The 11,786-nt window shown below is 32.7% G+C and overlaps 1 protein-coding gene across 1 annotated transcript; it reads left to right on the top strand.

The window, feature by feature from the left end:
• Nucleotides 1–1,127: 1,127 nt before the first annotated feature.
• LOC139886150 (acetyl-CoA acetyltransferase 2-like) lies at nucleotides 1,128–5,007 on the top strand. The gene is made up of 13 exons (XM_071869895.1): nucleotides 1,128–1,247; nucleotides 1,453–1,530; nucleotides 2,121–2,219; nucleotides 2,409–2,582; nucleotides 2,685–2,790; nucleotides 2,948–3,086; nucleotides 3,255–3,332; nucleotides 3,416–3,481; nucleotides 3,582–3,667; nucleotides 4,074–4,173; nucleotides 4,312–4,464; nucleotides 4,555–4,641; nucleotides 4,766–5,007. The coding sequence occupies exons 2-13, from the start codon at nucleotides 1,482–1,484 to the stop codon at nucleotides 4,853–4,855; spliced, it is 1,227 nt and encodes a 408-aa protein (XP_071725996.1). The 5' UTR covers nucleotides 1,128–1,247; nucleotides 1,453–1,481; the 3' UTR covers nucleotides 4,856–5,007.
• The last annotated feature ends 6,779 nt before the right edge of the window (nucleotides 5,008–11,786 follow it).

Here is an 11,786-nt window from a genome sequence, read left to right as displayed (position 1 = left end):
GTTTGGTTAGTGTTGTGAGCTTTCTGTTTGGTTGAAAGATTTTGTTTAGCTCGGTAGTTCGGTTGTTTGTACGGTTTAATAGTTTGTTTTTTAAAAAAAAAATAGTATGTTATTTTACATTTTATTTAATAATAAAATATTTTAAAATACGATAGCTGTTTATTTATGCATTAATGAGGCTGAGGTGAATGGTCAGCTTTTTCGGTCAACCAATAGGCCGTTTACTTTCGTATTAAATTAATGAAATGACATTATACATGAATTAATCGGTCATGTGAAATTGTAGACTAGTCATCATATGGCCTTGCTTTTTCCAAAACTTTCCATCATTACCCTTTCTCTTTTACTCTTATTTCACCTTTTATTTGCTTCTCTTTAAAAACTCTACAGATATTATCCCTAAAATAGTTTCTTGTCCCTTTCATTCTTATTTCTTTTCTCAAAATTGTTTCACCATCATTTGACATAAGTAATCGATCTACTTTTTATTCACAACCACACTTGTTTCTTTTCCCAAAATGGTTTACAACCATTCTTGATCTACAGTAAGAAGCGTGCCTCATTTTTAATTTCTCTATTACTTATCATTCTACTAGATCCATGAAATACAGGAACAACAACCACCAAAAATAACAAGAGTGTAATTTGGGTTTGAGTTTCTTCACATCAAAGTTTCTTGTTTAATTTTGTAATAATTTGGGTTTGTAATTTGAGTATATTGAAATTGATTTTTGTTTGTATTATCAAGTCTAGCATCAGTAAACACGAATTTACAGATGAAAGGCTTTTAATATAGAAATTTGCTATTTGCTACAATGTATTAAATGGCAAAAGGAAAAGGAATTAAAAGCTTTATATTTTTCATTAGATAGAAATATATTGATTTTTTAGTTAAGGGATAAAATAGATAATTTTATCATTCAGACTTTTTATTCAGCACAAAAAAGTAAACAACATTATTCATTAACTGATTACTACATATAATTTTTCTTGCTCATAATGACATCTATATCCATTTAGAACTTAATAAGAAATAAAGTAAAGAGCCCATAAGTTTTTCAACCATTCAACAAAATACTGCAGTTACTTTCAGTGGCTACACTCGTCTACGGATACCCATACCTACCCATCTTGTACACCATCGCATTGCTCCCTATATAAGGATTCCATTTGGTCATTCAGATACCTCCGAAGCATTTCACACACTCAAACACTGCTTCCTGCTACAGAGCATTCCGATTCCTTAGGTACTTAATCGCACACTTTATTAATCTCAATTCATCTCAAAATTTCATGTTTCGTTATTCATTTCCTCCAAATCGTACTTGTCATTATATACCTGGATCTAATATTGATAGTTTATTACGATTCTGTTTAATTCGATCTGCTACTCGTAACTTCTTATATTAAAATTTGTTTTTTATTCATTTATTTTACGTAATTGAAAAACAGATTATTTATATTTGGAGTGATTTATAGTAATGGCTCCAGCTGCAGTTGCAAATGGTTCTGATAAAATTAAACCGAGAGGTACTCCTGATATTCTCATATTTATATACAGAATTGTTATTACTGTTACTATATGCGATACTTGAAATGTTTTAGTTGTAGAATATGCTGTCCTATATTTATATACCTATGATCATGTGACCTGATTAACATTAAACACCTTATATGTATAGGTTTTCATACTGATTTATATCTTTATTTCATTAAAATCGTGTTCGAGTTCAGACAACTGAGCATGATATCCCTATTTGTTGTTATTTGAGATAAGACTAGTAGTTAATGAAACTAAATAGCAGCTATAGCCTACTAAATCAAGGTTGCTGATAGTTAGTAATGAAAACAGTACAATAAGTCTTACTTAAAAAAAGAGAGTACTTATGACATCATAGAATCAAGCTTGGTGTTATTTGTGAAAAAAAAAGATGATGCGATTCGGGTTTCCTCCCGAAAGCGGGTGTGTGTGCAAATTGATGAGTGTTGTTGAAATAAATGATACACTGATGCAAGCTTGTCGTTCAAAAAAAAAAAAAAAAGCTTGGTGGTTATTTGTGAAAAAGCTAATAGGCTCGTGTTTTCTCTTAATTTACATGTTTATTGGGTTTCATGAACAGATGTATGTATTGTTGGTGTTGCACGTACACCACTTGGTGGATTTCTAGGTTCTCTTTCGACTTTACCGGCCACCAAACTTGGGTCCATAGCAATTGAATGTAAGTTCATCTTTTCATTTCAAAAATAAGCTTTTGTATCAACAATAAGTTTTTCGTTTCTATTTTGAATGTTCGGTTGTTTTGTATTAGCTGTAGCAGTGCTAGACTTGTTGTTTGTTTAAATGTATGGGTTTGTTTAGAGTTGAGGTATGTCCTGGTCTTTTGATTGTATGTTATGTAAAACAATAGGTGCTTTAAAGAGGGCGAATGTTGATCCATCACTCGTAGAAGAAGTTTATTTTGGAAATGTTCTCGGAGCTAATTTGGGGCAGGGTCCCGCCAGACAAGCAGCATTAGGTGCGGGAATCCCTAATACAGTGGTCTCAACATCCGTTAACAAAGTTTGTGCTTCGGGGATGAAAGGTATGCATACTTTTGTAGAAAGGTGTTATCCGTTTATGATAAATGTAAATGTAATTCTGTTTACTAAATGGCGTGTTTAACATAATTTTCTTGATATTGCAGCAACCATGTTGGCGGCACAAAGTATCCAATTGGGTCATAATGATATAGTTGTGGCTGGTGGTATGGAAAGCATGTCTAATGTCCCCAAATATATTGCAGAAGCAAGGTTAATATCTACTTGTTTTTTGTTTAGAATTACAACAAGGGGTATAGGTTAGAATTGTATGATGTTTCTATTGGATGGACCTATAGTGTAGTTCGGTTATGTTGGTTTAAATTGTACATTTAACCATAGTTAAACTGTTTTTAAATTTCAAATTCAGGAAGGGATCCAAATTTGGACATGATAGTCTTGTTGATGGGATTCTGAAAGACGGGTTGTGGGACGTTTTCAATGATTTTAAGATGGGAAACTGCGCTGAAATATGTGCAGATACACATGGAATTACAAGAGAGCAACAGGTATCATTAATGTAATTGCAGCCTTTCATTATCCGAGTAAGAAATAGAGTATCCATATTCTTTTGAATTAGTATAATCCGGAGTACTTCTCTTGTGATTTAGTATATGCAAAATAAAATAAAATGCACACAATAATAATACCAAGTACTGTATGACATATTTTTGCAGGATGACTATGCCATTCAAAGCTTTGAACGTGGTATTGCTGCCCGAGATAGTGGTGCTTTTGCATGGGAAATTGCTCCTGTAAGATTACTAGTTTTACTATATGGTCATAATCAGATTCTTTTTACCGACACAAAATTTGACCTTCGGCTGGAATTTTACAGGTTGAAGTTCCTGGCCCAAGAGGAAGACCATCAACAATTGTTGACAAAGACGATGATTTGGGAAAGGTTACCTATTATAACGATACCACATATACTAAATTCTACATTGGATATGCCTTTAGTTGTCTGATAACCTTATGACTTTATAATATGTAACCTTTTCCAGTTCGATGCTGCTAAGTTGAGAAAGCTACGTCCAGCTTTTAAGGAAAACGGTGGCAGTGTTACTGCCGGCAATTCATCTGGTATAAAGTAAGAGAATTTCTCCCGATCTCTGTATAATGCAATATTTACTGTTCATTTCATAGTTGATATTTATATTTTGAGTGAATTACATTAATGGCACTTGTAGTTTACATTGATATAGAAAAACTATTCCATTCCCTATACCTTTTCCACGTTTTCGGTCCAATAAATTTACGCATTGCTCAATAATAGTCCATACAAGACAAAATGACTAGAGTACCTTTATCTAAACATATTGAATTCAGTGGAAGAAAACAATAAGGGTACTTTAGTCATTATAGGTGGCGGAGTACTATTTTTGAGCAAGACATAAACTTATTGGATCGAAAACGTATAAGGATGTTTTTCGTAAATCTGTCTAAAGACTGTTTAGGGATTTAAATCTTAAATTTGTTTTGTTGCATTTTCCCAGTGATGGTGCTGCTGCGCTTGTGTTGGTTAGTGGAGAGAAGGCACTTAAGCTTGGGTTGCATGTGATAGCAAAGGTTTCTGGTTATGCTGATGCTGAACAGGTAGCTAAATGATGAAGTAACGTGCATAATTAATCTGATTATCATGCAATAAATTTTAGGATTTAGGACTTTTAGCAAGATTTTGAAATTGGTCAAAGGAACACTTATGACTAATGAGACTGATGGTTACGCTTGCAGGCACCCGAGCTTTTTACAACCACCCCTGCACTTGCGATACCCAAGGCTATTTCAAGAGCAGGATTGGATGCTTCCCAAATAGATTTCTATGAAATCAATGAAGCATTCGCTGTTGTGGCTCTTGCCAACCAGAAATTGCTTGGTTTGGATTCAGTGAGTTCCTTTAATTGCATAATATTATTGATCGAGTTTATAACTTTAAACACTACTAATATTAATGACATTTTAATGCCTACTTTCTAGGCAAAGCTTAATGTACATGGTGGTGGCGTATCACTGGGACATCCTTTAGGTTGTAGTGGTGCACGTATCTTGGTCACTCTTTTGGGGGTAAGTTAAATGTGCATGTTCGTGTCTGTTAGTTAATAAGTTCATATATTATCTCTTTCCCATTTTTCTCGTTATAAAACTTTATAGAGAAATGTGAGAGTAATTGAAAGGGGTGGTGATGTAGGTTATGAAGCGTAAAGGTGGCAAATACGGAGCAGCAGGCGTGTGCAATGGAGGAGGTGGTGCATCAGCATTCGTGGTTGAACTACTTTAATCTCTTCCGCGGAGTATCAAAAATGTTGTTGCAGCATATCTTTTCTTTTCTATTTTTTGATCATGGTATTATCCTATTAAGGGTATGTATATTAGATGATTAAAAGCTTAATTTTTTAGATGGCTAATTCAAGGTTGAACAACTTGTTGCCATGTTTGCGTGTTTGGTGTGATTAGTGAGTGTTATATATTTATCTATTTATATATCTGTGAATTTTTTTTTTTATTTGATGGATCAGTTATGTTGCACGTACCCAGTTTTTGACGCTTCATTTGTTGTAAAACAAGATTACAAAAAACTCAAATGTTCACTGCTCTTTTAGTTTTATTTATTTGGTTATTGTTGGACCCAGACATTTTCAATGTTCATTTTAATAAATTTATCATAATCGTGCATTAAATATTTGTATAGTACAAATACTCAATGCAAAACTATGATGGAAAATAAAATCTCTAAACACTTCCAACTCTTCGTTGTGAGTCAATTTCTTTTATGTTTCCTTTCTCGGTTTTTTAACTTGTGCCGAATTGGTGTTCGATATACTAGATAAAAAACGATACCCTTTTTTGAGCGCCCTCCATTTTGTCCATAAACTTGTTGAAAGCTGCAAAGGGCTCAGTACATAAAGAATTTTTCCCATTGGCTTTGTCGAATTTGAAAGCAACGGACCGAAAATCACTCGGGCCCTCAACCACATCAGATTCTAAAAATAAATAATATGTTGTATATTGTTAACAATTCGTTTCAGATTCTACCAATTTTCTCATCTGTTTGTAAAATCAATCCATACTTCATATCATCCTCTAAATAAAATTCAAAATAAAGAAGCTCTTATTCATCTCTATTTCTCTGCTAGTATCATGGCTGTATGTATGTATCTATCTTTCTCTTTTACTTTCTGATATATTTGTGCTTTTTCAAGTCTAATTTCCGCACTTTTGTTTATGTTTATTCATATGGCTCCTATTAATCGAGTCAAAAGTGTCGATTTATTGACGACTTGACTGCCACTTAGAGCCTAAAATGAATGTGCATGATTTAAAACCCATGGAAATTTGATCTTATCATTTTCATGGCGTCTCATGTTTTATTTTTTATATTTTATTTTATTTTATTTTTTTAAAAATTTCATACTTATTGGCCGGAGGTCCTTTCGAAAGCAATCTCTTTATCCGTCGAACAGAGGGTTAAGACTTTCTCTACTTCTTAGAATGTATCACTCTGGGTGGAGAAATAACTTGTCTTTATTCTCTGATAGGGGAATGATTGTCTACATCTCACCTCCCATACACCGCGCATGTGGTATTGGGTTTTGTTGTTGTTGTTGTTGTTGTTGTTGTTGTTGTTGTTGTTTATTAAGTTCCACCGATAATCTTAATAATTGCTGATTGTTTAGTTTATAATTTATATTATTTTATTATTGTTCTGATAATTTTTCATTTTCACTAATTGATTCCACTGAATTTAGTGCATATATATATATATATATATATATATATATATATATATATATATATATATATATATATATATATATATATATATATATATATATATATATGTCAATGTATTATACTATTATGTACAGTATGTGCATAAAGAGACTAAAATGAAGCATGTGTATACATACATATGTTATCTGTATAGTGAATAAGTTTTCATATTTGGGTTAGAAATGCTGGTAATGGTTTGAAGCATACAAGCTTTAATAAGGTTATTTTAGCTTAAATGATCTCACTTAGGAAAGAGCTGAAGCTTATTATTATTATTATTATTATTTTTAAATTGGTTTCTTTAGTGTATGTTGTCAGCTTCAACAAAGTAGACTTCTTTAATGTCTTCTTTTGCTGCTTCATTTTCTCAGCTGTTTGATTTGAGTTTTTGGTATGATTTTAGGGTTCCTCTGTTCATTTTGAACATTATATATTATTATAATTTTTTTGCTTGTGAGATTAATATATGCAAATTTATTGATTGTTTATATTTTTGGTTTATTTGTATATGCCAAACAATCAAACATGAAAGGTAGTATCTTGAATATAAGTACAAAACGGCCTCAAGTTTTCCATATTGGAAATACAGAGAAATGGATTGAGTTTTTGTGACTGTCATTTTTATGATTAGATTATGGCAGGAACTTGCGCATATATGACTAGTTCCATCTTCGATATTTGAATGGTTCGAAGATTTTTGGAAGACCCATCTTCGTAGGTTGGCCGAAGGTTTCAAAGGGTGGTGCATCTAGTCGGACACGGTTTTCTTCAAATCCAAAACTAAGGTTTAAAGTTAGGCGTAACACCTTAATTATGAAGCAGATTCCATTGTCTATTTTGTTGATCGATTTGGTCCCGATTGTGGATACAAAGGTTTCTTCCTTTTTGATTTCGTGCAAAGCTCACGTTGCACATATTTGCAAGTATGGACCCTATGGATGTATTTGCATTTGTGGTGACAGTTGATGGCAACGGAGACAGAAGCCAGGACCACCACAGAATATTGTCCGCTTTAGGAACAGCGAGCCACCAACGACTCAACTGCCCTCACGGGTTTAAAACGCGTCCTGTGAGGAAGAGGTATCAAGCCACATATGTGGGCCTTTGTTTTTGCCTCTCCAACCGATGTGGGAAAGGGGTGAAGGTCACCCCAACAATCCCCCCCCCCCCCCCCAACATCGGTGTGGTAACCCCGGCTCTGATACCAGTTGATGGCAACGGAGACAGAAGCCAGGACCACCACAGAATATTGTCCGTTTTGGGAACAGCGAGCCACCAGCGACTCAACTGCCCTCACGGGTTTAAAACGCGTCCTGTGAGGAAGAGGTATCAAGCCACATATATGGGCCTTTGTTTTTGCCTCTCCAACTGATGTGGGAAAGGGGTGAAGGTCACCCCAACAATCAATTTGATGGAAAAAATAGGTATACTTTGAGTTGTGATCTAGCCTGAGACGTGTATACACTGGGTCTTGGATTGATTCAAGATAATATATATCGATTTATTTCTGTACATCTAACTGTGGACAACTAGTTGTAGGTTATTAACGAGGACAGCTGACTTAAATTACAAACCGTGTATATCAATGTTTATCGCAACATAAAGACACGGGAGAATTAAAAGCACTATAACCCCAAGGGCAAAGTAGAAGTAAGCAGATTCCTCTTGAAATGTCCTGTTCATATTGATTATAAATGTTCCATATTAATTGATTTCGTCGCGAGGTTTTGACCTCTATATGAGACGTTTTTCAAAGACTGCACTCATTTTTAAAACAACCATAACCTTTATTTTATCTATAAAGGTTTAAAAAGCATTACGTAGATTATCAAATAATGATAATCTAAAATATACCGTTTACACACGACCATTACATAATGGTTTACAATAAGAATATATTACATCAAAAATAAGTTTCTTGAATGCAGTTTTTACATAATATAATACAAGCATGGACTCCAAATCTTGTCCTTATTTTAGTATGCAACAGCGGAAGCTCTTAATAATCACCTGAGAATAAACATGCTTAAAACGTCAACAAAAATGTTGGTGAGTTATAGGTTTAACCTATATATTATCAAATCATAATAATAGACCACAAGATTTCATATTTCAATATACATCCCATACATAGAGATAAAATTCATTCATATGGTGAACACCTGGTAACCGACATTAACAAGATGCATATAAGAATATCCCCTATCATTCCGGGAAATCCTTCGGACATGATAAAAATGAATTCGAAGTACTAAAGCATCCGGTACTTTGGATGGGGTTCGTTAGACCCAATAGATCTATCTTTAAGATTCGCGTCAATTAGTAGATCGGTTTACTAATTCTTAGGTTACCAAGCAAAAGGGGCATATTCGGCTTCGATCATTCACCCAGAAATTTCTGACCAAATTTAAACTTTATCTTTATATTATTCCGACACGATAAGCAAAGTTTGTTAAGTTGAATCTCAAGAAGTGTAAATTGTATTCATACATTCATTTAACCTTGACCAAACCCTGACGATTCACGAACCATTATAATTGGATTGGAAAATATATATATATATATATATATATATATATATATATATATATATATATATATATATATATATATATATATATTACAAAAATATAATATTAACTTAGTCAAAAAAAATGTCCTGATTTAAAATAATATATTTTGATAAACAACGAGTCACTGATTTATAGAAGCAAATGACCACAACGCTCAATTTTATAAGTTACATTTTTTATAAGGTAATTTATTGATGAGTAAGTCAAATTATTAATAAGGGTACACGTCGCATAACGTAAAAGGCTAGTTTTCTAAACGTACGAAATTGCGTTCGAAAAACCGAAAGTGGTACACGAGTCGAATATCAACGTACGAGTCAACGGACCTAAAATTACAAGTCAACTATGTACATGAATATAATATAATATATATAATTAATATAAATTATATATATATTATATATATACATAATAATATGTCGACAAACAAGAAAACAAAAAAATTGTGAGCTGGACTTTGGGGCCATGCGACCGCATGAGAAATAGGCATAAAACCCATGCGATCGCATGGCAGTCTGAATTCAGAAATATTCTATAAATTGGCCAGTTTGCTCAACACACACACACATACATATTAATATCTATATTACTCCGTATTATATTTTATATTTATTATTTATATTATTATTATTATTATTAAGATTAATATTATTATTAATCTTATAGTTAGGAGTATTATTATTAATATTATTATACATAAAATACTACGACGGGGTCACGAGTGAATTATTTTCAAACAAGCCTTTCGAGCGGGATAGAGCTAGGGAAACTATGGGTTATAACTATGGAGGTTATGGGTAATGTTCGTGAGTATTGTTCGCAAGTTAAACTAGTATTTATCATCTCCGTTGCGTCTACGTACTTTTCTGCAATATTGAATCACAATATTGATACGTAAGCATTTATATCTTATCTTTTATATATTAATAGTGTATCCATGTCTAGTGCTCGAGTATATATGTTTATGAATGCTTGTATGCTTTAATTTTGTCATTGGATAGTTTATGATGAATCACGAATTTGATACATATATTATTGATAAAAGGTATATGATATACATGTCATTGAAAAGCTGTCGAAAAATTAATAACTTTTCATTTAGAAATTGTATGTTTTCGATGAACGGATTAAAAGTTATGGTCAACTGAATTATAATTAACATTAATTGAAATTGCTTTTGAATCTGTAATTGATATTTAAACAACTTGTTTATAAGATTGATAAATTGGATTTTCAAATATTACTAATCGAGTAAATGAATTTCTATATAAGGCATGTCTCGTCTTGTTGAACAATTGTCAAAGTTGACTGTCTTATCATGTTTTAAAGCTTTATAAACACTATAATCTGATTTTTCAAGTATTGGAAAACTATATGAAAATCATGTTCGATTGCCATGATAATTCAAATATAATATAGCCCCTGAAATAAATAATATTTTAAGTTTGATAAACTATAAATTCGTTCAATTATCAGGACTTATACTATGTTAATAAATCTGTATAGATTTAAAGATCATGTTGGGTCAGGTTGACTTTTGAGATGATTTTTGTTAAACTTCTACATGTCGGTCTCGAGCATTAGGATTGTGATACACTATGACCCAACCTAGTTTATTAGACATGTATTGACCAACATATGTTCTCTAGGTTGAGATCTACGGTTAATCTTGCATTCCGAGTTATGGTCACTTTTTGATGAATGACCTTATGTGCTGCTAAGGTGAGTTTCATTTGCTCCCTTTTTAAATGCTTTTGCAATATATATTTTTGGGCTGAGAATACATGCACTTTATTTTAAATAATGGACACAAGTACATACTAAATTCTATACTGAGTTTGAACCGAAAATCCCTTAGTTTTGGTAACTAGTAACTGCCGGTTATAAGAACTGGTGGGCGCGAGTAGTAGTATTGGATCCATAGGGCTTGATATCCTCGTCCGAGCTAGAGCACTAGCCTTTTAACGGACGTATGCTATTTGAGAAGCGTACACGTTGGTTTGCGTGTATTATTAAGATGATTATACAAAGGGTACAAATTATATATACGTTAAGTTTAGTTACCAGGGTGCTCAATTTCGTAGAATATTTTGATAAACATTTCTGGATGGAACAACTGAAATCTTGTGATCCACCTTTATATACAGATTATGCGCAACATTAAAACTATGAACTCACCAACCTTTGTGTTGACACTTTTAAACATGTTTATTCTCAGGTTTCTAGAAGTCTTCCGCTGTTTGCTTATACGTTATACAAGCTATGTGCATGGAGTCATAGATGCTTTATTCAAGAAAACTTTTCATTCACAAAATCTTCAAAATGTATCTTATTCTGACTGCATTGTCAACGGATGTAGTATTGTAAACTATTATATACGGTGATTGTCTATACGTAGAAATCATCAGACGTCGAAAACCTTGGATTTATATATTCATTTATGGTGTGCCTTTTCAAAAGAATGCAATGTTTACAAAACGTATCATATAGAGGTCAAAACCTCACTATGAAATCAATGAATGATTTATTCGTCCAAAGAGATTTGGAAGGATCGTCACATAATTGCTTATTTATGACATCACAAGGATAGAGATTTAATATTAACTATAGACGATTGTCTATTACAAAATAATAGAATGAGACTATTCGATGTCAAAATAGTCGTTCAAAAAATATATATATATTTTATGTATTGTAATATTTTATAGCAGTAATATTTTATATTGTATAACAATGGTTCATGTGTGGGGTTAATTGTAAAGGGAAGTGTAAGGTTGATGATAATATTGAGGTTGTTTTCGTTTAGAGCAACAATTTGTCATTCGCATCCTCGTTGATCAACCCTTCCACGAAGCTCCTTTATAA

The sequence above is a fragment of the Rutidosis leptorrhynchoides genome, chromosome 1 (assembly GCF_046630445.1).
Source record: "Rutidosis leptorrhynchoides isolate AG116_Rl617_1_P2 chromosome 1, CSIRO_AGI_Rlap_v1, whole genome shotgun sequence".
Lineage (NCBI taxonomy): Eukaryota > Viridiplantae > Streptophyta > Magnoliopsida > Asterales > Asteraceae > Rutidosis > Rutidosis leptorrhynchoides.
This window is presented reverse-complemented; position numbering and strand designations above follow the sequence as displayed.

Bases quoted from the DNA above. Each gene is read 5' to 3' on its own strand.
- LOC139886150 (XM_071869895.1), top strand. From the start codon at position 1,482: ATGGCTCCAGCTGCAGTTGCAAATGGTTCTGATAAAATTAAACCGAGA. The intron at 3,482-3,581 runs GTTACCTATTAT...AACCTTTTCCAG, and splicing joins AAGACGATGATTTGGGAAAG to TTCGATGCTGCTAAGTTGAG. The intron at 4,642-4,765 runs GTAAGTTAAATG...GTGGTGATGTAG, and splicing joins TCTTGGTCACTCTTTTGGGG to GTTATGAAGCGTAAAGGTGG.